General features: G+C 42.7%; 1 protein-coding gene across 8 annotated transcripts; it reads right to left on the reverse strand.

Moving 5' to 3' along the window:
- Positions 1-772: 772 nt before the first annotated feature.
- kif19 (kinesin family member 19) lies at positions 773-27,869 on the reverse strand. 8 transcript variants are annotated; one of them, XM_054799827.1, is made up of 20 exons: positions 27,377-27,866; positions 26,741-26,821; positions 8,539-8,649; positions 8,381-8,468; positions 7,994-8,130; positions 6,912-7,037; positions 6,650-6,844; positions 6,386-6,532; positions 6,186-6,308; positions 4,708-4,864; positions 4,445-4,619; positions 4,176-4,374; positions 3,823-4,093; positions 3,597-3,721; positions 3,367-3,530; positions 3,174-3,279; positions 2,308-2,431; positions 1,864-2,246; positions 1,149-1,317; positions 773-1,082 (listed from the first exon to the last, which is right to left on the reverse strand). In XM_054799827.1, the coding sequence occupies exons 1-20, from the start codon at positions 27,413-27,415 to the stop codon at positions 955-957; spliced, it is 3,048 nt and encodes a 1,015-aa protein (XP_054655802.1). In that variant the 5' UTR covers positions 27,416-27,866; the 3' UTR covers positions 773-954. The 8 variants fall into 8 exon arrangements, with proteins under 8 accessions (XP_054655802.1, XP_054655800.1, XP_054655801.1 ...); XM_054799825.1 differs by having other exon boundaries at positions 773-1,317; positions 27,377-27,869; XM_054799826.1 differs by lacking the exons at positions 26,741-26,821; positions 27,377-27,866 and adding an exon at positions 23,539-25,318.
- Between the last annotated feature and the right edge of the window lie 31 nt (positions 27,870-27,900).

A 27,900-nucleotide genomic window follows, 5' to 3' on the forward strand; every position in this document is an offset into this window, starting at 1 on the left:
TTCAACACCACCAGTGATCAGGCCGATGACTGTAGTGTCATCCGCAAACTTAATGATGCTGGTGTTGTTCTGGGAGGCCACGCAATCGTAGGTGAAGAGCGTGTAGAGGAGCGGACTCAGCACACACCCCTGTGGGGTCCCAGTGCTCACAATTCTTGAGCTGGATGTGCGATTGTGGACTCTGACTGACTGGGGTCTGCCTGTTAGAAAGTTAAACACCCAGTTACAGAGGGAGGGAGACAGGCCAAGTGTGAGGAGCTTATTTGTGAGTTTGTGGGGGCAGACTGTATTAAAAGCAGAGCTATAGTCTATAAATAGCATTCTGACGTATGTGTCCTGGCCCTGTAGGTGAGAAAGGGCTGTGTGGATGGCAGTGTTGACTGCATCATCCGTGGACCGGTTCTGGCGATATGCAAACTGTAGAGGGTCCACAGTGGCCGGGATGCTCTTTTTGATGTGGGTCATGACTATTCTTTCAAAGCACTTCATAACAATAGGAGTGTTCAAATGAGTTGGATAGTTTGAAAAGTGATGTATTTGCAAATATTACTCACTTTTCCCTTATGCTGCAAATAAATGTAAGTAATGAATTAAAAACAAGCATGTTACTTTCTTGTTTGAATTTATTTGAGTACAAATTAAAAAACGTACAAAATAAAGCATAGGAAGTAGAAGTAATTACAATGCCAACAACATAAAGGCAACGGTTAAATAATACAAAAACACAGCTGACTGATCTGGAGAAGCATTTCGTGCTGCTAAAAACATTGAATTGTCCTTGGTGAGAGAAGGCATTGACTTTAAACTTATTGTCTGAAGAAGTACACAACAATCACAACTACTGTTGCTTACAAGTGACAAGAAGACACATTGTGACCCAAAGTGGACATCTAACAGTCTTTGGCGACACCATGGCTTCTACGGCCTGGCTGGTGTGTCTGTCAAATGTAAAAGTCAGTGTCTGCGTGGACGCTGGCCCCCGTTGGTGATGTGGAGGGGGGGCTGGGGTTGCCGCAGGAAGGGAATTCGCTTCGTATTGTTCATCTGCGCCATGGAAGCTTCTGAGGTGGGGCCTGTGGAGACTGAGAGGGAAAGAAGAAGTTCAAGTGGAAAAGGATCTTCAAAAAGGAAATGTGATGCTGTCTGACCCGCTTGCTGGTTGCTGACTGGGGCCCTGATTTTGGCAAGAGGCGGGACTCCTCTGAACTGGGGGCGCAGCAGGGGCACCTGCGGCTGACCGTTGACATGGAGATGAGGGTCTGATGTGCTGTCCAGAGGTCTGAACCTCACAGCTGTGGTTGCTTTGGACTGAGGCAGCTGCAATTTAAGATGTTATATTACTTAAATATGTTCAATATAGCATATTCAATATAGCATATTAGTTAAATATAGCATAGTTAAATATGAATACAGAATATCCCTGCCTATTTGCAACTGTAAACTAATTTAAGTTTTTTGAAAAATGCTAACTTGGACTGTGCTATCTGCAGGAGAAAAAGAGTACTATAGTCAACATTTTCCAGCAGGAAGCTGCTTTGACAAGACACCATGTCGTGTAATGCACGGTTGGTACAATACAGTATACCGTATTATTTTCAATAGCTGTCTTCACTAGGGTCCCCAATAGGTTCCTCACTAGGTTCCTCACTAGGGTTGCAGGTATGCTGGAGCCTATTCCGGCTGACTTGGGGCGAGAGGCGTGAATGAAACATGTATGTAATCCTATTCGATGGCAGAATGAGCTGCTATCAGTGAGAAGCATGTGATCAGCTTTAGAGGAAAAGCATTTCTAGAGTTTTTATGGCTGCGTCCTTCGTGTGGATTTTTTTGGCAAACAATCCAACGTATGCTAGACCCACTCACTGCTTGCCCGGTGACCTCAAACGAATGCGAGCGCCTCTTCTTGCAACGCGCCTCAAAGTCTGCCTCTCGGTGGGTTTGGTTCTTGCTGGTGGCCTTGTGGGGGCATGTCCAGGTCACCTGCGTGCTGGGGCCCTCGCCGGTGCTGCAGGACAGGTTGTCGTCGGAGGTGGTGCGTCGGAGTTCGGGGCTGGGCTGTCTGCCGCGCCGCACCGGCAGACTTCTAGGGAGCGCCTCACAGGAAAAGAGGCCGCTCTTCTGCTTTGGGGGCTCCGTCGGCGAGGACGCGGGGGGCAACCGCAAGGCCTCCACCTCCCGGGCTTTGGAGCGCCGCCGTGCTGCCTTGACTGAAATGTTGTGGACGCCCTTGAGGATCTGCTGCCGCTCTGTGGACACACAAAGTTATTTTGTCACTGCTGTCGGGGGAGGCAGCCATGGACGTCCTACCGTTTTGTGAAAGGGGGGCATCAGGACCCGCCTCGCTGCTCTCAGGCGATGAGTCCAGGTGGCTGCTGACGCTGTGGCTGAGTTGAGTGAAGCTCAGCGAGCTGACTGGAACCAGCGGCTGCAGCTGAACCATCAAACCATCAAACAAGCAGCTTGAATACGTTTGCACCATCATCAAGGTCAGTCACTTTTACAAGGTCAGGTGCAGAAAAGTCTTGGAGGTCATATTTACATTCCTTTCACACGTGAAAGGTCCATAAAGCATCTCCGTCTACAGCTGATCTACAGTAACGCGCCAATCAGCACCTCTGTTCAACCAAGCGGGTCTCTATCATCGCCGGGTGTACAAAAGCAAATAACTGCTAGGGTGTGTGCCAAAACTCTTCAGCCTTAACAGCTGCGGCTGTAGGCAACTTCCTGATGAAGATTTGAATATCACAGCTTTGTCTACCTCTGCTTACGCTTTAAAATGTTGGCTACTCTCCTCAGCTGTCATGCATGTTTCATTACTTTTGCCTCCGATGAGGTCATCAGTGCAGGCTGAGCAGGTATCTGCTATTCCGTATCCGCATGCGCACGTTAGCGGCTTCAAGGTACACCACGCCATGAAAAAGACACGCTTTCAAAACGCCATGTTTTGAAATATTTTGTTCATGAATGATCTTCTTTCCGTTCCGCTTTCTCATGCACTCTAAAGCATGGAACTCTCCAACGTCCTGTTTCAGGTCAGTAAAGGTCCCGCTTCACTGATGCTAAAAGACGTTTAAGCGCATCAAACCATGACAAGGCAGAATTAAAGTGATTCCAGAGAGCCACAAGGTACCCCACGTGGCATCTAGAGGGCAAGTTGGGAAACGGAAGCTCACCTCTCTGCTGCCCTTTCCGTTGAGGTGGATGGGGGGCGGCGTCATGACAGCAGAGGTCTTCATGTGCCGGGCCTGAGTGGTGTTCCTAAAAACTTTGTTGCCGTCCCTGATATGAGACAAAGGACAAACATGTGGAGCAGTGGTGGGCATGGTGGTGGGGATGGTGGTGATTTGCTCCACAAGGTGTCCTCACTGCTCAGGCTCTGGCAGGATGGGAGGCAAGGTGTGCCTGCGAAGTTTGGCTTGTCCTTGTCGTTCATTGGCGCACACGTTGCGTACGCTTTCCTGGTCCGAGTCCACGTCCTGGGTGGCATCACGACCCTGAGCGGGCAGGGCGATCTTGGGTAGAGAGCCCGCCTGGGAGGATCAGGGGTTAATCACCTGGTCCGAGGCTACTTGAGATCTTTGTTTGGTAGTTTGTACCTTGATGGTGTGCCTGGTGGTCACCTTGTCCAAAGCCACCGCACAGTCCAGCTTCCTCTTGTCCAGCTCTCTGGCGTATATTTCGTAGAGCTCCTGCAGGTGGGGCGGGACTAGAAGGCTGTGGTCTGAAGAACACAAAGTCAAACAATGAAGGAAGCAGATCACGACCAAATAAAGATCTTCAGTAGGCCTCAATAGAAGACTTCAGTAGAAGTTCCAGACTGACCGTCAATTAACTGCCGCTGTTGTTGTATGATTTCGTCACAGAGGTGCCGGTGCATCTCGAAACGCTGCACCACAAAGTTCTTCCGTCGGATCACATTGTCCTTCAGCAGAGCGTGCGACTGCATCTCTGCATTCTCGATCTCCAGCTCGTGCACCTTGCACAGGAGGCCCAGTACCTCCCGCTGCTCCTCCGAGCTCACCCTCCGCGGCAGAAGCTCCTCCAAGTGGCGAGCCCGATCCCGCAGATCCAAAAACCTGCGCTCCAGCTGCGCCTTCAACAGGTAGAAAGACGGGGAAGTACTCAGTTTCATGTCAAAGTAGGCGGAGTATTTGGACTTTCTTGGAGATGAAGACCTTCTGCTTGTGGAGCTTCTTCTGCTCCGTCATGAGGGCCGCCAGGTTCTCTCTGGCCATCACAACCTCCTCTGTCTCGTTGGTTTCCGGCGGAGAGTCCGGGGAATCCGAGTCCTTGTCGCTGTCATCCTTACTCATGCGTTCCTTTCGCTTTTCTGCTCGCCACTTCCTCCTTCGCCGGCTGCACTCATGCTCCCAGCTGCACATAAGACACAAATATTCTAAAGCTTCCTAACGCTCATCAACCTTCAGGTGACTTGGAGACTGACTCTGCGATAGCGAACAGCTGTTTGGACGTGTCAATCTGGATCTCCATGTTATTATTCTCCAGCTCCATCAGATTCCTGCGGATCTCCATCTGCTGGCGGAAACCGTCCAGGAGCTGCTCCCTCAGCTGGTCCATGTCGGCCCGGCTCTGCTTGCACGAGTGGGCTTGGACCTCCGCTGGTTTAGAAGATAAAGCATCAGCGGAGCATCAGAACTGAAGCCATGATCGTTGTCAGGTGACGGCCAAGAGGAGGTGGGGCTTCACCCTGCACGTGGCGGATGTCGGCCCTATCAGAGCTGTGCTGGCGGCCCGCCTGGTCGGCGATCTTCTTCTTCAGGCGTTCAATCTCGCAACGAAGGTCCGAGATGATGTTAGTGTACTGAGCGATGTGGTAGGACACGTTTATCAGGTTCTTTTTCACCTGAGGAACACAAACGCTTGATTAGCATGCAGTCTTCTGCTTATTATCATTACTATTATTACTATTATCATTCAGTTCTTACACTACGGGGTTCCAGACTTCAATGAAATGGTTGCATTTTGTGAGTGAAGTTTTCATCTGCACGTCGTGCACGTGCGACCAGATAAAAGTATTACGGTGACAAAGGGCGTCCCTTCTTATGGTGACAGTGAAAAACAGTGTGTGAAGCTGATGACAGCTTGTCTCAGTCTAAAGCTATCCATGCCAGCTGGACTCACATTAGCTTGCACTATTCTACCGTCTTTGTTTACACATTTTGCCTGGCTCCACTGTCTCTCTGGTGGCAGCTAGCTAGTTAGCTAGTTATAGTTATTCACCTTAATATTACTTAATTATCCCTGCATTATTGACAAAAATACATCCTTGTGATTATGGGTATGGGTGTGGGTATGCTTATAGGTATGGTTATGGTTATGGTTATGGGTATGGGTATGGGTGTGGGTGTGGTTATGGGTGTGGGTGTGGTTATGGGTGTGGTTATGGGTATGGGTGTGGTTATGGTTATGGGTGTGGTTATGGGTATGGGAATGGGTGTGGTTATGGTTGTGGGTGTGGTTATGGGTATGGGTGTGGTTATGGTTATGGGTGTGGTTATGGGTGTGGGTGTGGTTATGGGTGTGGGTGTGGTTATGGGTACATTTGATTTGAACATGCATGCAGGTTACAATGGAATACATCACATGATTCTTTCACAGTTCCACATGTTCAAAAGGAGTAGCAAGAAGCAAAGTGTATTTAACCCTACCCCACATCCATTCCACATTCTGTGCAGTACATATTATTCACTTCCTGCATTCCGTGTGTGATTAACAATGTTAAGTGATATTTTCACAATTGATATAACAATCAGCATAATAATCAATAATAGAGACAAGCATAACTAAACAAGTTTAGCCAACATCAACTGCTTGTATTGTTTTTGGAATTGTTCCTTCATTGGCTTCCACAGCTGATGTTGTGGGTTTTAGCGTCGTCCTGTAAGTCTTTCAAGTTGAATTTTTCCCCAAGATCATATTTCTCCTCTCCGCTGGAGAAGTATTAGCAGCTTATTGTTAACTTTATGCATCATTTTAGCGTTTGAACATTAAATCAGCTAAAAGTAATATCGGTGATTTGAAAAACAAGGGATTCTCTTGTCCTCACTGAGCTTTTTTGCGGGGTTTAGCTCGTTTTTGAAAAAGGCATCATTTGAAATGTTGTTCCATTTGAATGAATGTAGAAAGATGATGTGATTTCATTATTGATGAGCTTTTCATCTCACCCGTGTGCGAATACTTTTGGCGCGGTCCGCATACGTCAGCGTGTTGCGGGACTCCTCGAAGGCCACGGAGGCGGGGCTTATGTGGGCTATCATGATGGTTCGGCTGTTCCCGCCCAGGGAGTCCTGTCAATCAAAGACGTCAGCCGTCACTAATCCATCAAGAAAACGCACGAGGACGACGAGGCCACACCACCGATCACCTTGAGGAGGCGTGTCAGCTTGCTGTCCCGGTAGTTGACGTACTTGTTGCCGTTCTTGTCGCTCAGCGCGTTGATGCAGTTCCCCAACGCCAGCAGTGAACGGTTGATGTGGGCCCCCTCTTTTAACCTTTGACCCCGATTCTGGGTCTGATTGACACATGGACTTACGTCAACCAGAACACTGGCTGCATGGCCAAATCATTAGGTACACATCTAATGAAGGACACCTGACGCGCACACACACATGCACGTGCACACACGCACCTGTGCTGCTCGTTCCGAGCCGGCCAGGTCGATCATGAAGAGGCGCGCGAAGCGGACTTCCTGCAGGACGTCCCGGCAGCGGCTCTGCTGCTTGATGGCCACCTGCAGCACAGCGTGAGAGCGCGACGATGTCTGATTGGCGGCGGTGGGCTCCTGTGTGCGCTGCTTGTTGCCCTTCATCAGCAGCTCCATGATCTGCCAGCACACCTGTGAGCTCACTACGCTGCGTTAGGACAATTATTGACAAAAAACACACGCTCACCTCTTGAGCATTGATGGTGGACACCTCAGTGATGCCTGCCACCTGGATCACTCCTTTAGCGTCCTCTCTGAGGTCCAGGAAGCCCGAGGACGGGTTCAGCAGGTCACGGATCATCTCGTTGTAGATCTACAATCACGCAGACCGTAAAACACTAAACATGCTGCCAATGATCATCAGAATAATCATGAACATAATCACAACAATCATTCAAAACTCCATCAGTATGTCCTCCTATTCTTCTTCTGATGATCAGGATGATTATGAAATAATAGGATAGAAATGTATGAGAACTACGTGAACATGTTGGCACTGACCGTGCCAACGTCTCTATCATGATTGGGACTTTTGACCAGAATCCTTACGTTGAAATACTTTTCTTGCCCACTAGATGGCGCCAAATACACCAGAAGGCCATCCTCATCTGCAAAATCCTCTTCAGAACGCATTTCTAATCGATCACGTGTAGTATGCTGCTCTTGCTATGTGATAATATTACCGTCTGGGAACCATGCATGAGTGTGTATGTGTTTATATACTGTATGTATATTTTATACAGGTATACTGTTCATCTTTGCATGTAAGCTGTGCAAACGCTGGTGTGTGAAACATGTGCATGTGTGTAGAAGGGGTGTGTATGTGTGCCTGTACGTAGCGTAGTGTATATCTTTGTATGCAGGCTGTAAAACGTCTTTGCTCCCTGGAAACAGCAAACAGTCAACACGTGCGTGCGCTAGTCATTCAACACGGCTAATAGCACACTTTTTCTGACTTCACACCCCCGCGGCCTGCCAGAGAAGCTTCAATACGGACGTCCATCGCGGGAAATATAATGACAGCCTTTTCAATGTCGGATGCAAAGCATCATTTCCACCCGGGAGATGAAGGAAATGAAGGAACAAAAGCATCAAGCATCTCCATCTGCTCTGCTCCATCTGATGACGCCCCAAGTGATCATTCTGGAGCAGCACACTACACACACGCACTCCAAAGTAGAGTGGAAGCTCCTAAAGACGTTCCTAAAGCTCCACAGGTGTTCCGCTACTTGTGTGTTTATGCGTTAGAAGGAAACGTGGAGTCCTGACCTCCAGATAGGACATGGAGACGCTGTACATCATGTCATCACTGGTCTCCTCGATGGCCTTGAAGAGGTCGTTCAAGGTGCGGACGTAGATGCCGGGCTCCTTGTCGGTGCCCAGCATGGTGTACGTCTTTCCACAACCTGCAAACACCACACCATCGAAATAAAAGCGTCTTTATAGCCTTTTTGTGCATTAATAGTCACTCTTATGTTCGCTTAGTCCATCACTTGCTTCCATGTCGTTAGTAGGAGAACTGCATGGAGAGCAGTTATTGATCACTCAGCGTAGCAACAGATGCTTCTTGATGTTAGAAGAAGAGTATGTGGAAGTAGAAACACATAGAGACGGTGTTCCTGCCATGTAGAAATGTTTTAGAAAAGCCAACCCAACCTGTGGGTCCGTAGGCGAAGACGGTGGCATTGTAGCCTGATATGAGGCCCTCAATCAGGCCTTTGGTGGTGGCTCGGTACACCTCCTCCTGCACAGCCAACGTTTAGTGTCAGCTTCATCAAGCAATGTTGGAAGATTTGCGTGTGTTTTGGACTAACCTGACTGGCCAAGTAGTCGAAGGCCACGTCGAACACGTAGGTCTTCTCCCTGGAGCGGTTGGCCCGCAGTACATCATCGGGGTCCTCCATGGGGTCCATCAGGACCACCATCTACAGAAGACAGGAACACACACTCTTAGGAGACACACCTGTACAACTCCACACACTGCACTTGTTGGGGAGAGGGGGGTCTTGTAGAGATACATGTTGCTAAACAAAGATGCTATCTTTTTGTTTTATCGTTCTGACATGTTGTGTCACATTCAGTGTTGTCGCTTTGCTGCCGCCTGTCTGTTTTCTGTTGCAGTGCATTGCATACCCAAATTACTCATGTGAATCACCTGTGACCAATTACCTGGGCCTTTATCAGCTGCTGCCAGACCACAACCAGTTGCCAGTTATTCCTTTGCCAACCCTGCTTCCTGCACCTTCCTATTTGCCTTGTTACCATTGTGATTCTTAGTAACGTGTATTTTCCTGCTCTGTATGCCGTTTTTGCTACAGCGTCCTTATTTATTGCGTGTGTCTTTTCTTCCTGCCTAGCAGTGTTTTTTGTTGGACTTTTTGGCCTTAGCCCTGAGCTTCTTAGTTGTGTTTTTGTATTTTTGTTGTATTTTTGTAAACTTATTACCTACCGTAATAAACGGATATTCTTTTTTTCACCAGCGCATTTTCCTTCTGCATTTTGGGTTCCAACACTTGGCTTACAGCCTATCGTGACATGTTGTGCTTTTCCATCATACAAACTAACAACATAGAACACAATATAATACTATATAACTCCTTATAACACCATAGAACACAATAAAACAACACCATAGAACACCATATAAAACAATATAATACTATATAACTCCTTATAATACCATAAAACATAATATACCACCATAGAACACAATAAAACAACACCATATGACATTATATATAACACCATATATAACAACATGACATTATATATAACACCATATGACATTGTATATAACACCATATATAACAACATATGACATTATACACAACAACATATGACATTATATATAACACCATATATAACAACACCATATATAACACCACATGACATTATATCACCATATATAACATCATATATAACACCATATGACATTATTACACCATATATAACACCATATATAACACCATATGACATTATATATAAGAACATATGACATTATATATAACACCATATATAACACCATATGACATTATATATAAGAACATATGACATTATATATAACACCATATGACATTATAATACCATATATAACACCATATATAACACCATATGACATTATATATAAGAACATATGACATTATATATAACACCATATACAGTATAACACCATATATTACACCATATGACATTATAACCACTGAGCACAGATATCGATGGCTCTGGCCGGTCCTCCATGACACCGAGGCGCTGCTTCTGTGTTGTCGGCCCATGCGGATCTCCCAGCGGGGGCTGTGCGCCAGCGAATCGCCGCTCGCTCGGCCGCCTCCCTCACCTGGCTGACGGACGCTCGGTTCATACCGCGCTGATTAACATCAGATCTCTTACGAATAAAACATTTATTCTGAATGACTTCTTCATGACTCCTGACCTGGATTTCCTCCTGCTGACTGAGACCTGGTTGAAACCAACGGAGAACAGCGCCTTCTCGGAGCTCCTCCCACCCGGCTGTTCCTTCCTCAGCACCGGACTGGCTGCTATATTCAAGGACAGCTTCAGATGCAGAATAATAACGGCTAATAATTATTCTAGCTTTGAGCTGCAGCTGTTTGTGATCGACTTCATCTGCCCCGTGCTGTGTGCCACAGTCTATTGCCCACCTAAATTTAATAAGGACTTTCTACAGGAATTTTCTGAATTTCTGTCTGATTTTATCCCAAAGTTTGATAGTCTGTTGATCTGTGGAGACTTTAATATTCATGTTTGTTGTGCAACAAACCAAATGGCTAATGAGTTTAAACAGCTTTTGGACTCCTTTGGCCTCACTCAGTCTGTTAATGCACCAACACATGATCATGGCCACACTCTGGACCTAGTCGTCTCTCGTGGGCTTTCTGTTTCCCTCAGAGAAATTGTAGACACGGCTATATCGGATCACCTCCCCATTATCTTTGACTTTGCTGCCCCCCCCACCTGCCAATAAGCCTGTTTCTTCAGCCCTCAGACGCCGCATCTTCAGTCCATTAACAGCTGGAGAGTTTGCTGCTGCCTTCAGGGACTCTCAGCTACATACTGTCACTAGGCTGGTTCCTCCTCTGTGTCCAGACAGCCTACTCTCCACCTTCCATTCTACATGTACTGAGATTCTGGACTCTGTTGCCCCTTTTCGGCAAAAAAACACTAAAACCAAGTCTGATCCCTGGTTGAACGACCACACCCGGCTGCTCAGACAACAATGTAGACAGGCTGAACGGCGGTGGAAAAAAGACAGATTGCATGTTTCCCTGGGTTGGTTGAGGGACAGATTGGCCACCTATCAGAGAGCCCTGAAGGAGGCCAAGTCCAAATATCTGTCCTCCATTATAACCAACAGCTCTCACCAACCAAGACTCTTATTTAAAAACATTGACTCTGTTATTAACCCACACCCCACTATTCTGTCTGATGCCGCCACTACAACATGTGAAGAGTTTGTCTCATTGTTCTCTGACAAAGTGACATCTATCAGGCAGAACATCAGCAGCTCAGGGATGTCTTCTGAGGATGGACATGGTCCTCCTGCACAGACTGCCGTCTTTGAGCGGTTTCAGACCATTTCTCTGGTGTCTCTTAACAAGGTGGTTAGTGGCATGAAACCCACTAACTGTCCCCTAGATGTCATCCCAGCCAAGTTTTTAAAAGAGGTTTTTAATTCTGTTGGGTCAAGTTTGCTTGTTTTTATAAACACCTGTCTTAACTTAGGATCTGTCCCAGCTGCCTTCAAACATGCTGTGGTTAGACCCCTCTTAAAAAAACCTCATCTCGACCCCTCTGTGCTGTCCAATTTTAGGCCTGTCTCACACTTGCCCTTTCTTTCCAAGGTTTTAGAAAAAGTTGTTTTTACTCAGTTACACACTTTCCTAGAGATGAACTCTCTTCTTGATAAATTCCAGTCTGGTTTTAGATCCCGACATAGCACTGAGTCGGCGCTGTTGAAGGTGCACAATGACATTGCCCTGTCTGTTGATGCTGGGAATCCCGCTGTGTTGGTGCTGCTGGACCTCACAGCGGACTTTGATACAGTTGACCATGCAGTCCTTGTATCCCGCCTAGAGCGCTGTGTCGGTATCCAAGGCATTGCTCTCCAGTGGTTTAGGTCATACCTGGCTAATAGGAGCTTCTCCGTTATGATCGGTGACCTCTACTCCTCCCATGCGTCCCTTTCGTGCGGGGTGCCACAGGGATCCATCCTTGGCCCTGTTCTTTTTTCTCTGTATTTATTACCCCTGGGTTCAATTTTGGAAAGACACAATCTGTCTTTTCATCTCTATGCTGATGACCTGCAGATATATCTGCCTATTAGACCCACTGACAATACTGTTCCCACTAGACTGCTCGATTGTATTACTGATGTAAAGCAGTGGCTGGATCGGAACTTTTTACATTTAAATGACAGCAAAACAGAGTGTATTTTATTTGGTATGTCACCAACATTGCACACTGTCGCAGCGAATTTCGGCTCTCTGGCCCCCTTTTTTAAACCTGTTGTCAAAAATCTTGGGGTCATATTCGATAGTGGACTCAAATTCGACAAACAGATTAGCTCTGTCATTAGGACGAGCTTCTCATACGAGCGTCGTCATACGTACGGCGCTGGCTCATTGAGTTTGTCACTAGTGCTATAACGTAGACTATCTACTTACCTGTGCCTTGGAATGTACCTGTCAGTTTTTTCACAGAGCTTTCCTCTCTGTCGCTTTTTGTTCCCATGTATTTTTTTTGAGTTTCTGAACTATTAAAAACTTTTTATTTTGCACACCATCACCTCATCTCTGCGTACTGGGGGTCAAGCACTTGACAGCCGCCACGCATTCGTGACAATGACATTATATATAACACCATATGACATTACATATAACACCATATATAACACCATATGACATTAAATATAACACCATATATAACACCATATGACATTATATATAACACCATATATAACAACATATGACATTATATATAACACCATATGACATTATATATAACATTATATATAACACCATCTGACATTATATATAACACCATATATAACAACATATGACATTATATATAACACCATATGACATTATATATAACACTATATATAACACCATCTGACATTATATATAACACCATATATAACAACATATGACATTATATATAACACTATATATAACACCATCTGACATTATATATAACACCATATATAACAACATATGACATTATATATAACACCATATGACATTAAATATAACACCATATATAACACCATATGACATTATATATAACACCATATATAACAACATATGACATTATATATAACACCATATGACATTATATATAACACTATATATAACACCATCTGACATTATATATAACACCATATATAACAACATATGACATTATATATAACACTATATATAACACCATCTGACATTATATATAACACCATATATAACAACATATGACATTATATATAACACCATATGACATTATATATAACACTATATAACACCATATGACATTATATATGACACCATATGACATTAAATATAACACCATATATAACAACATATGACATTATATATACCACCATATGACATTATATATAACACCATATATAACAACATATGACATTATATATAACACCATATGACATTATATATAACACCATATATAACACCATATGACATTATATATAACACCATATATAATACCATATGACATTAAATATAACACCATATATAACAACATATGACATTATATATGACACCATATATAACAACATATGACATTATATATGACACCATTTAAAACAACATATGACATATATATAACACCATATATGACATTATATATAACACCATATATAACAACATATGACATTATATATGACACCATATGACATCATATATAACACCATATATAACATATGACATTATATATAACATCATATGACATTATATATAACACCATATATAACACCATATGACATTATATATAACACCATATATAACAACATGACATTATATATGACACCATATATAACAACATATGACATTATATATAACACCATATATAACAACATATGACATTATATATGACACCATATGACATTATATATAACACCATATGACATTATATATAACACCATATATGACACCATATGACATTATATATAACACCATATGACATTATATATGACACCATATATAACAACATATGACATTATATATATGACACCATTTAAAACAACATATGACATTATATATAACACCATATACAGACCCTTTCCGAAAAATTAGAATGTCTTGGAAAAGTTGTTTAATTTCCATAATTCCATTCAAAAAGTTAAACTTTCATAGATTATAGATTCAGGGCCCACAATTTAAACGATTTCAAGTGTTTATTTGTTTATTTTTACATAATTTGGGCTTCCAGCTCATTAAACCCACGAAAACAGGAATTCCAAAAATTAGAATACTGTGAAGAAATCAGCCCAAATTTTGCAGGGCATGAATGTTTTAAACTGAGTGTCATCTACTAAAGTCAAATCACCTGCACAGGCTTCCCCAGGTGTCATTAAATTGCTTCAGTTTGGTTCAATTGTCTCAGTTGGGTTCAATATGGGGAAGACTGCAGACATGACAACTGGCCAGAAGACCATCATTGATACCCTCCATAGGATGGGTAAGCCACAAATGTTCATAGCTAAGGAGGCTGGTTGTTCACAGAGTGCTGTGTCCAAGCATATCAATGGAAAGTCTAGAGGAAGGGCAAAATGTGGCAGGAGAAGATGCACCAGCAAAAGAGATGACCGTGGGCTTCAGCGGATTCTCAAACAGGGAAGATTCAAGAATCTGGCAGAGATCCAGAAAGAGTGGAATGAGGCGGGAGTCACAGCTTCAAAAACCACCACATTCAGACGCATCCGGGAGATGGGCTACAACTGTCGGGTTCCTCGGGTCAAGCCACTTCTGAACCTGAACCAACGTAGGAAGCGTCTCCACTGGGCCAAGGAGAAGAAGGACTGGACTGTTGGCCAGTGGTCCAAGGTCCTCTTTTCCGATGAAAGTAAAGTGTGCCTTTCATTTGGAAATCAAGGTCCAAGGGTTTGGAGGAAGACGGGTGAGGAACAGAACCCAAGCTGCCTGAGGTCCAGTGTGAAATATCCACAGTCCGTCATGATTTGGGGTGCAATGTGCGGTGCAGGTGTTGGTAAACTCTGCTTTCTTAAATCCAAGGTCACCGCAACAGTCTACCAGAATGTTTTAGAGGACTTCATGATTCCTTCTGCTGAGGATCTGTATGGAGATGCAGATTTCATCTTCCAGCAGGACCTGGCCCCTGCCCATACCGCCAGAAGCACCAAAACCTGGTTTGATGCCCATGCCATCACAGTGCTTGACTGGCCAGCCAACTCAGCGGACCTAAACCCCATTGAGAATCTATGGGGTATTCTCAAGAGGAAAATGAGGGGCACCAGACCCAACAACAAAGAAGAGCTGACAGCAAGCATCAAGGAAATCTGGGCTTCCATAACTCCCAGGCAATGCCACAGGCTGATTGCTTCAATGCCACGTGGCATCGAGGCAGTGATTAAGGCAAAGGGATTCCCAACCAAGTATTGAAGATTGACATATCGTTTTGAAAGTACCATATTTTGATTGATTTGATGTGATCCTAATTTCTTTCTTTTTTTTCCTGCAAAAACTGAGAAGTAAATGGTGATTTCTTCACAGTATTCTAATTTTTGGAATTCCTGTTTTCGTGGGTTTTATGAGCTGGAAGCTCAAATTATGTAAAAATAAACAAATAAACACTTGAAATTGTTTAAATTGTGGGCCCTGAATCTATAATCTATGAAAGTTTAACTTTTTGAATGGAATTATGGAAATTAAACAACTTTTCCATGACATTCTAATTTTTTGGAAAGGGTCTGTATAACAACATATGACATTATATATAACACCATATATAACAACATATAACACCATATGACATTAAATATAACACCATATATAACAACATATGACATTATATATAACACCATATATAACATATGACATTATATATGACACCATATATAACAACATATAAACACCATATGACATTAAATATAACACCATATATAACAACATATGACATTATATATAACACCATATATAACACCATCTGACATTATATATAACACCATATATAACAACATATGACATTATATATGACACCATATATAACAACATATAAACACCATATGACATTAAATATAACACCATATATAACAACATATGACATTATATATAACACCATATATAACAACATATGACATTATATATGACACCATATATAACAACATATAAACACCATATGACATTAAATATAACACCATATATAACAACATATGACATTATATATGACACCATATATAACAACATATGACATTATATATGACACCATATATAACAACATATAAACACCATATGACATTAAATATAACACCATATATAACAACATATGACATTATATATAACACCATATATAACAACATATGACATTATATATGACACCATATATAACAACATATAAACACCATATGACATTAAATATAACACCATATATAACAACATATGACATTATATATAACACCATATATAACAACATATGACATTATATATGACACCATATATAACAACATATAAACACCATATGACATTAAATATAACACCATATATAACAACATATGACATTATATATAACACCATAAAACAACATACAGTATAACACCATATGGTAGGTGCTGATAGAAATGCAGCTGGGATCTCATGTTGCCTTAAATGCTATCATGGGACGCTTGCTGGAGGTGTCAGACTCATTCTTACTCATAGGCAACCTGAGGACCTTGTTTTGGAAACGCTCCATTGTGCACGCACACACACGCACAAACACACACACGCACACACACACAGACAAGCTGCCGCAGAGTGTAAATGTAGCAAGCATGGATGCATGCATTGATGCTTGGATGCATGCATGGATGTTCATGTGACGCTGAGCTGCTGTTCCGTGTGTATTAGCACATCCTGGTCAGGTGGATGATGGGGGTGTTGATAATACCTCTGCCCCCATCTGTCCTTTTGCACACACTCATCAATACTAAGCACACTCATTTCATGCTGCGTACTGAAGGACAGCCTGTACTAATACTATGTGTCCTAATACTTTTGACACCATCAAGAAGATGAGATCAAGTGGACGTACAAACACGACTGTACTTTACCTACCTACCTACCTACCTACCTACCTATCTATCTATCTATCATCTATCTATGTTGACTACGTTGTAGTCACTATGTCATACTTTACTTCTTTACTTGCGTATCTTGATTGCTGCTGTAACAAGTGATTCCCTGCTGTGGGATCAATACAATACAATACAATACAATGTATGTATGTATGTATGTATGTATGTATGTATGTATCTACGTGTCTGTATATGTATGTGTCCATCTAGAGTATCTATGTGGAGATGCTTGAGTGAACTCTAATAAGCAACGAGGATGAGCACCACTTTACATTCCAAAATGGAGAATATTTAGAATCCGTGTGAGGTTTGTAAACGTGCTGAACCTCCAGGATGTACGTTACACCTTGTTTTATTATACCTCATTTATTAAATACCTTATTTTATTATACTTTATTACACCTCATTTTATTATATACCTTATTTTATTATACTTTATTACACCTCATTTTATTATATACCTTATTTTTATTATACTTTATTACACCTTATTTTATTATATTTTATTATACTTTATTTATTATACCTTATTTTATTATACCTTATTTTATTATACTTTATTACACCTTATTTTATTATACTTTATTACACCTTATTTTATTATACCTTATTTTATTATACCTTATTTTATTATATACCTTATTTTATTATACTTTATTACATTATACCTTATTTTATTATACCTTATTTTATTATACCTTATTTTATTATATACCTTATTTTATTACACCTTATTTTATTATACCTCATTTTATTATATACCTTATTTTATTATACTTTATTACACCTTATTTTATTATACCTTATTTTATTATACCTCATTTTATTATACCTCATTTTATTATATACCTTATTTTATTATACCTTATTTTATTATACCTTATTTTATTATACTTTATTACACCTTATTTTATTATTACACCTTATTTTATTATACCTTATTTTATTATACTTTATTACACCTTATTTTATTATACCTTATTTTATTATACCTCATTTTATTATACCTCATTTTATTATACTTTATTACACCTTATTATACCTTACCTTATTATACCTTATTTTATTATATACCTTATTTTATTATACTTTACTACACCTTATTTTATTATACCTCATTTTATTATACCTCATTTTATTATACCTCATTTTATTATATACCTTATTTTATTATACTTTATTACACCTTATTATACCTTATTTTATTATATACCTTATTTTATTATACTTTACTACACCTTATTTTATTATACCTTATTTTATTATACTTTATTACACCTTATTTTATTTTACCTTATTTTATTCATTTTATTATACCTTATTTTATTTATTTTATTATACCTTATTTTGTTAATTTATTATACCTTATTTTGTTAATTTATTATACCTTATTTTATTTATTTTATTATACCTTTTACTTGTCACTTGATTGATTTGATTGATTTCATCAGACTAATTGTGGGTGGAGTTGAGTAAGGCTAACGGCTACTATTTACTATTTAATTCTACATGTAGTATGAATATTATAACACATACAAACCATCATCATAGTACTCATAGTAAATATGATTCTATTCCTGAAAATATTATTCACTACTTTCATGAAATGCATTTTTACCAACAAATGCTTGAAGCCACACAATCTTTATTTTTCTAATTTTATAATTCCATCAATATTTATTACCGTGCATGAAAGCTGCATCATGTGGACATGAAGAAATTACTTGAATGATGAAAGAATGATCTCCCATGATGCTTTGCAGCATCAATATGAACATATGCTTTTTATTTGGCTTTTACCACCATGCGACAGCTAACAGGTAGTGGTGCTAGCATTTGGGGAATTATTGTTGGTAGCATGATAGAATGACAGCATTGTAGCATGGTAGCGTGACAGCATGGTAGCATCATAGCATAATAATGTGGTAGCATCATAGCATGGTAGCATGACAGCATGGTAGCATCATAGCATGGTAGCATGATAGTGTGGTAGCATGATAGCATGACATGCTATTACCAATAGCATGGTAGCATTATGGCATGATAATGTGATAGTGTGCTAGCATCATAGCATGGTAGTGTGATAGCAGGGCAGTATGATAACCATCACAACATGGTAGCATGGTAGCATGGTAGGATGATAGTCGATAGCTTGACAGTGTGTGGCAGCATCACAGCATGGTAGTATGATAATGTGATAGCATCATAGCATGGTAGCATCACAGCATGGTAGCATGACAGCATGGTAGCATCATAGCATGGTAGCATGATAGTGTGGGAGCATCATAGCATGGTAGCATCACAGCATGGTAGCATGATAGTGTGGTAGCATCATAGCATGACCATGCTATTACCATAGCATGGTAGCATTATAGCATGATAATGTGATAGTGTATTAGTATCATAGCATGGTAGTGTGATAGCAGGGTAGCACGATAACATCACAACATGGTAGCATGGTAGGATGATAGCCAATAGCTTGACAGTGTGGCAGCATCATAGCATGGTAGTATCATAGCATGGTAGCATGATAATGTGGTAGCATCATAGCATGGTAGCATCATAGCATGGTAGCATCACAGCATGGCAGCATGATCGTGTGGTAGCATCATAGCATGGTAGCATCACAGCATGGTAGCATGATAGTGTAGTAGCATGATATCATGACCATGCTATTACCATAGTATGGTAGCATCTTAGCATGATAATGTGATAGTGTGGAAGCATCATGGCATGGTAGTGTGATAGCACGGTAGCATGATAACTATCACAACATGGTAGCATGGTCGGATGATAGCCGATAGCTTGACAGTGTGGCAGCATCATAGCATGGTAGCGTGGTAGCATCATAGCATAGTAGCATGACAGCATGGTAGCGTGAAAACATGGTTGCGTGATAGCATGGTAGCATGATAACGTGATACACATCCCTCCTCTTGCGTGCATATTAAAACAAACACACACAAAAACGTCCCTGACTCGCACTTGATATTGCATCATCAATGACGTATTATTGTAATGTTAGCAATATAGCTTTGCCCTTATTTGAGAAAGTATGCTAATCTACAGTAGAAGAGAAAGTTCTTTGAAGGTCATCTTGAGGAAATCCATCTCACCGTCCAACAAGACAGCAGCAGTACACACGAGATAATGCTGTCCAACAAAAGGCCCAATGGATGGACGTCATCTTTTGTGGCTCGTCTTTACTCGCTCAGCTCCCAAGGTCATGGGGTCACCTCTGGTGTGTGCAGCACTGAGATTAAGACGAGTGCTCGTCCATCCGCAGCACGCGTCCATCTGCGCACTCGTCTGGTTACACTCGTGATGTCGTGGGTGTGTTTGTGCCAAAATGCTTGGAATGCTAGCAGCTTTGTTGCAGCCTGTAGAAGGTGTGATTTAGCGGCAGGAGCAGCTTTGCTATCTGCTTGCTATCGCTGCTGTGTCAAGAATGAGCTTTGACATTTCTGCTGCTACCAAAGCTTCGGAAAGTCCGACACCAACAATACGGCTATCTGATCGAAAAGGCTGGCAGCTGCCCTCCCTGCGCCCCAACAATGCCAGCCTGGATCTCCTTTCAGATCTTGTCCATGTCACTGTTATATAAGACCTCCCCTTCCTGCCTGACTAACAAGACACGGTCACGCCGCGGCTAGCTTTTCAGTGACATGCTAACATGAATATACAGTACGCATACATGAATATACAGCATGCTAACATGAATATACAGTATGCTAACATTTATACAGCATGCTAACATGAATATACAGTATGCTAACATGAATATACAGCAGACCTTTGACACTGTTAGCACATTAACATACTGAAGACTTTTGACACTGTTAGCACATTTACCTACTGATGACCTTTGACACTGTACGGATGACGCAGCATTAGGAGCAACTGGGGGGGTTCAGTATCTTGCCCAAGGACACTTCAACATGATCACGGGAGGACGAGGATCGAACCCGCAACCTTCGGGTTGGGAGGCGACCACTCCACCCCGTTTCCCTTCATTGTGGTGTTTCCTGCCCATTTGTGCTTCTAATCTCCATGACTGTTAACTTGCTAACACGCTTACTCACACACACATCACCGCCAACCATCCAAACCCCCCCTCACACGTACACAGCAGCTATCAAGCTAGACGTCTACACAATAAAACACAATACTATTTTATAGTGGTAACCCGCAAGGCATGCTGGGCTGCATATTCATGCCTTGTGGTGCACTTACAGGTACATCGTGTGTTACGCCGTATTGTATTCTACTGTACCAGCGCTGGCACTCCTACCAGTTTGAGAGTGTCCTGGTACGAGTGCGTGATCCGGCCAAAGGGCAGACAAACATGACAGAAGAACCTTCTTGGAAGAGATAAGACACAACGAGGAGATTATCCACTTCCCCGCGTCACCCCGGCTATTTACAGACACCTCCCTCAAAACAACAAGCAAGTCAGAAGCGTCGTCCGAGCGTCTGCCGCCTTTCCTGGCACCCCGCCCCAGCATGAACACTTTCTCATGCTAACGAGGTCACCAAGGAGTCGAGTTGGGCCACCTGAGGCATCTTCTCAACCTTTGCAGGACAGGAAGACAAAGCTAACATGAGACCCGCTGAAGCGACTCACGCTGACCCGCTTCACTTGGCAGCCCGTGGAGCTCCTTTAACGTTTGGAGTGGGCTTCACCGCCGCTAACTGCTCCTCAAGGATGGGAACATGAAGCTTTCTTTCACTCCACTCTCCTTTCAAGCACTTTTATTGTGAAAACCAGCAAACCACACTGGTATCACTGATATCACCACGACACCGCTTTTACAGCACTGCCCTGCGGACACAACATTAGGTACACTGCTGCTGCCTCACAGCAGACCCGTATCCAAAATGATTCCATTTGATATCACCGATGTGTCATCACACCACACCTCAGATATTTATTAGGGCTTTTATGAAGCCACTAAAATATGAATCACAATTCATCACATCTTAACTCATAGTTAATCACAATTAATCACAGACAGAAAGAAGCTTTGATCTAGAATAAGTAAGGATGTCAATCTCTTTGTGGTAAACGATTCCATACGCATGTCGATACACGTGTTGAGATATCATTAATAAACGATTCCATACGCATGTCGATACACGTGTTGAGATATCATTAATAAACGATTCCATACACATGTCGATACACGTGTTGAGATATCATTAATAAACGATTCCATACACATGTCGATACACGTGTTGAGATATCATTAATAAACGATTCCATACACATGTCGATACACGTGTTGAGATATCATTAATAAACGATTCCATACGCATGTCGATACACGTGTTGAGATATCATTAATAAACGATTCCATACACATGTCGATACACGTGTTGAGATATCATTAATAAACGATTCCATACGCATGTCGATACACGTGTTGAGATATCATTAATAAACGATTCCATACGCATGTCGATACACGTGTTAAGATATTATTAATAAACACTTCCATACGCATGTCGATACACGTGATAACATTAATAAACACTTCCATATGCATGTCGATACACGTGATAACATTAATAAACACTTCCATACGCATGCGATACATGTGATAACATTAATAAACACTTCCATACGCATGTCGATACACGTGTTGGCATTCTATTCCACATGAATCTTCCATTCCAAAGTAAAGAAGGCGATGGTATCAAAGTGTCATTATGATACTTACAGTATTGTCTAATGTGTAAAAGAGCACATCATAACACCATCCAAGCGTGCTGGAAGGCTGGGGGCCCCAACCAACCACCGGGCTGCGGGAGACATTCAGGCGTAATGATATAAAAAATAAAAAAAATAAACACTTGTTAAATAAAAAATGTTAAATAATAATTTCTAAATAACGACATCAAATTTTCAGTAAATGATATCAATTTTGGAAAACTGGGCCATTATTTTATTGAGAAAATAATATAAAGTTATAAATCCCCCAGTTTTTGCATGTTTAACGAGAGTAGCGCCTTGTCCCACTTTGTTGGACGGTCCTTGAACGCACCATGTAAGATTGTCCCATGCTGCACAGATAGCCTACTATTCTGTATCCTCACCCTTTTCCTTTCACCTCATATTTGCCCCCATAACGCTAAGATTTGATGAACTCATTGAGTGCTAAGGTGCATGTTTGTTCTCTAAACAACCAAGTCCAGGCTGGTGCGTGGTGGCTTTTCATTTCATGTTGTTCCTGTCTTAGTTTTACACAATCCATCTCCATGTGACGAGCTAGCGCGCTGCTAACGCTAGTGCTGCTAATGCTATTTACATCCATTCTGGTCTACAGCCGTGGTCACATTGTCCTTGGCTATGCCTGCTGGTAACTAGCAGCTCCTAACCCACATTTTAGCTCAGCGGAGAGACGGCGCGCATGTAAAAAACACCGGTTAGTTGGGACACTCGTATGCTAAGGTACCACTGTATTCATGACAAGAAAAACTAGCAGCAGCGCTCCACTACCTTCTCACTTCTCTCTGGCAGGCGACGTACTTGCTGACAAGTCACCTCCCAGCAACAGTTGATCCAAATAACTCTGAAGCTAAACGTATCAATCAAAATACCTTTTTTTTCATCAATATTTCTCATCTCTTACAGCTCCACATCCACCGCTGCCGTTCCTCAAACTACGGTGTGAGCCGAGGATCAAAAAGAACGGAAACACGTTAATGACGTGTCAAAAAAAAATTGTGCCGTTACAGGAAAAGTTCATTTGTTAAGAAAGTGTTAACTTTGACAGCCCTGTTATTTACGTATATAACAACACATGTGGTCATTATCATATACAGAAACTCTGGATGACTTTCAGGCCCGTAGTGGATAGAAAAGTCAAAGACGCCAAATCATAGCATTAAAGTCCTTTCAAAACATAAAACAACACAAGTTTGTATTTACACATAAATACATTTGAAATACAATTACTCCAAATGATTGTGTCATATAGAGTACAATATATTAAAGTTATATATGATTATATTTCATTTCTTTTCACAAACATATTTCAAAGCTACAAAATGAAAATCATGAATTGTAATGTTTTAGTTGTTATTATTATTCCAAGTCGCGGTACAAATATATTTTTAAAAAGGTGCTTCCTGTTCACTCATTCTGTTAAATACAAACTTTGATTTATTGAAGCATTTCTGCTAATGAATGATGCTTATGCTTATGCTTATGCATTTCTGTGTTTCTGTGTTGTATGGCATTCCAGGATGTGTTTGGTGGCTGCTGCGTGTGCACGTTGAAAACCAAACAAATCTTTGCTTCATCTTTTTCCTCATTGGCCTGCAAAAGGAGGCGGGGCCACGGAAAACCAAACAGAAACAATGACCCTGACCTTGTCTGGCTGTCTCCATGGCAACAGGGCCTGGCCAAAAAGCCCCCCCAACTGTGTGCTAGTGTCAGCTCACCAGGCTTTCTGTGCCCGTGACCCCCCCACACATAAACACATGTGAATATGAACCTACACTGATATTAATGTTAACGTCCACACGTGGAAAGTAAATACACAAAGTACACAAAATAGTACACAACCCTCCCACACCACACCACCTCTCCGCTACACCCCAGTGCATGTAACAGGTGGTGTGGGTGGGGGGCAGGAGGTAAGGAGGCTTAACCTGAGACACAAAAGCGTCCAATCAGCTTCTTGCATTTTGTGTTCCCTGCCAGGACAGCAACATCTACTCACCGCGCCCCCCAACCCCCCACCAACCCCTGAGCCATATACCTGCACACCATATTGTCTTCCTGGGTCTTATCGACTGGGGGCATGGGGGGTTGTGTTGGGGGTTTATGGCCCAACCCCACCACCACCTGTGCTGTGTTGACAAGAATCTAACTGATATCATTGATATCATCTTACTGTATGATCATGTTGGCGGGGACTACTAAGTAATGTAACTTCTTACAAGTAAAGTAAATTCTTGCACGTAATGTAACGTCTTACAAGAAATTTAACTTCTTACAAGTAATGTAACTTGTGGAGACAGTAATGTAACTTGTTGAAAGTAGTGTAACTTGTTGAGAGTAATGTAACTTGTGGTAACAGTAATGTAACTTGTTGAGAGTAGTGTAACTTGTGGAGACTAATGTAACTTTTTGAGAGTAGTGTAACTTGTGGAGAGTAATGTAACTTATGGTCCTAACAGGGTGAAGGTGATCACTGAAGTAACATTTCATGATGATGATGATGCTGAAGGTGAGTGAGGTGCGTTCATGAACAGCAGAATTCACGTCTGCATTGCGTGTTGTTGTTGTTGGCCCCGCCCCTTCTGTATCCTGTCCATTCATGTCAGATTCCCCCAGTCGGCCCCCCCGCATCACCAACACGCGTGTCACGTAAGCCGCATGGAGTCGGCGCCCTGACAGAGAACCCAACGTAAGGTTCACAGATGTACGTAACGCACGTAGAGCTAACAGGCTGGCGCTAGCGTGTAATCCCTCACGTCTGCTGGCAACGCCATCACTTCTCAGACATACAAACATGTCTGATCCTGCTGACAACATGGGGTGGGGGGGAATTATCCCTCCAGGTAAAACCCTTGAGTGCCATCTTGGAAGATGAGACGCTCCATCCAGCAAAAGTGAGTCACCGGGTCGACAAGCGGGGAAACGAGTCACGACTCTCATTACCCGCAGCGCCGTGGTCATTATGCTCGCACTCTCAGCTGGCGGCCCGCGGGGGCTGCTTCTCATGACAACACGGCCTGCGCCTCCAGAGAGACTGGCAGCCGCTTTCACACAGCAACATGGCAGATCATCAGATGTGTGACGTGTGGACGCCTGTCAAACAGCAACTAAACATTCACTTACTTAACTATTCCCACCCTGAACATTTATAAAAAGGCTGTATTCATTATCTGCCTACACCCAAAGCAGGAAAATTGCCTGGTCCACTTTCACACAGGTGCCTTTTATACAGAACAGCAACACTGGAAAAAAGCAGTCTTTGGAAAAAGTGTTGGCTTTGGCAGACTGTGTGAAGGAGCTAAAGTGGGCCAAAGTGGGCTGGACCATTTTCACACGACAAAACTACATGTTCTGTGTAAAAGGGGTGTTTTCGTGTTTTACACCTGATGCCAAATGTTGGGAAGAACCAAAACACTCCCTGCAGTCTGTTTACTGTTCACACAGCATGTAGAAGCCGGCATGTGTCTGCTTTTTGCATGGGTTGCTGTTCTGTATAAAAGGCACCAGAAGGAAAAAAGGTCACTAAGTGAGCCTGGGGCAGAGGTGTGTGCGTGTGCACGTGTGGACACACTGCAGTCCCATCCTTGTGACAGACAGAAGCTGACGTGGAATGGTCACTTCTACCACAAATACTCTGGTGAGGTAGCATCACAGGCGAGATGGCACCTGTGTGTTGCTGGAACCTGCTTCCTGTCCTTTGCAGCTTTGATGCGTCACTTTTACAGGATGTCTGCGTGACAGGATCTGCAGGAGTGTGCATGCCAGGCCAGCAGATGGCAGTGTAACGCATGCATGGCAACATTTCAACGCACACCCAGCAAAAAATATACAGCAGTGCACCAAATCAGCCTTTTCTATCAGAGCGTTTGTTTCATTGGTGACGTTGGAGGCGCAAGCCGACACCTTAGCAGCACGCCCTCACGTCACCTGATGCCGCTCCACCTCAAACAATATCAGCAAAGTCAACTCTCACCTGCTCGTCCAGCCTGTGGGCCACGATGGTCGCCGCCTCCTCCTGCTCGCCATCGCTGAGGGGGCGGATCCTCAGGGCGACCTGCGGGCGCAACAGAAGGTTATCAACATATAAACGCGGATGTTTATGGAACCCGTTGGTGTCGTTCTACGGCTGCTGGCTCATTGTGATCATCGTCGTGCCTGCGGGCAGTAGAAAGTCAGCTCGGTTACAACGACAACCACTGCTTCAATTATTCACCAGCAGCCGCGTATTCATTTATTTATTGGCTTATTTATCCTCCTTACACTTTTAGGTTTCACCCCAGCAAGCTGCAGAACGTACAACATTGCCAGGACCCTCCACACCTCTAATATTACCACCAGAACGCTCTCCTGTTGGACTGGGTATTTAGTCCATCTCATTGTGGGACAGACATACTTGATTCATCTCCAAGAGAAATCGGCATTTCCAGCAGCTGTCAAAATAAACTTAAAAGAATCAAACAAAGCATTTATTAAGATTTATGAAAGGGAAAAGTGTGAAACATCATAAAAGCTTCTTGACTTCTTGCATGTTTTGGCGTCTTTAGAGAAAGATTCAAGTGGTGAAATGAAGCACAGGCATTAAAGTAGACACGTGCGGTTTTGTACTCACAGTCAGCTGCTGCTCCTTGGACTCCCCAGTGTCCTTCATGTTCTCTTTGGGTCACAGCCGAGGTCCAAGTGCATCACTTCCAGTCCAGTCTGTACCGTCCCGTACTCATCTGACCCGGCATGCCTCCTCCTCCTGCTGGGGGAGCCACCAGCAGCAGCGCCTCCTCCTGGTTTCTCTTTAGCTTTGATCTAATCCTTTCTTCCTTTTGCTCACTCCCACAGCGGCCTCTCCGCGGAGTCTCTGCCGGCCGAAGAGCGTCGATGGTCGGCCGCAGGAGGCGCGTCTTCCCGGTGCGTGACCCCCAGGTAGGTAAGGGGAGGCGCTCACCTGCAGGTCCGGTCAGTAGGTCGATCCGCCTCCCCCTCCTCCCCCACCCGAGGCGTACGTGCGCATGCGTGGATGCGTCTCTGTGGACGCGGACGTCGCCCCTGGAGACTCGGTAAACAACGGTGACGTGTTTTTTTTTCTTCACGAGCACGCGCCAAAACATTAGGTACACCCGTACCAGCAAGGCGCCAAACATG

Source organism: Dunckerocampus dactyliophorus, chromosome 15 (genome assembly GCF_027744805.1).
Source record: "Dunckerocampus dactyliophorus isolate RoL2022-P2 chromosome 15, RoL_Ddac_1.1, whole genome shotgun sequence".
Lineage (NCBI taxonomy): Eukaryota > Metazoa > Chordata > Actinopteri > Syngnathiformes > Syngnathidae > Dunckerocampus > Dunckerocampus dactyliophorus.

Coding starts and splice junctions, on each gene's coding strand:
- kif19 (XM_054799823.1), bottom strand. CDS start 23,664: ATGAGAAATATTGATGAAAAAAAAGGTATTTTGATTGATACGTTTAGC. Junction 4,375..4,444: donor CAGCTGTTCGCTATCGCAGA/GTCAGTCTCCAA, acceptor TCTTATGTGCAG/CTGGGAGCATGAGTGCAGCC. Junction 4,094..4,175: donor AGAAGCTCCACAAGCAGAAG/GTCTTCATCTCC, acceptor TACCTGTTGAAG/GCGCAGCTGGAGCGCAGGTT.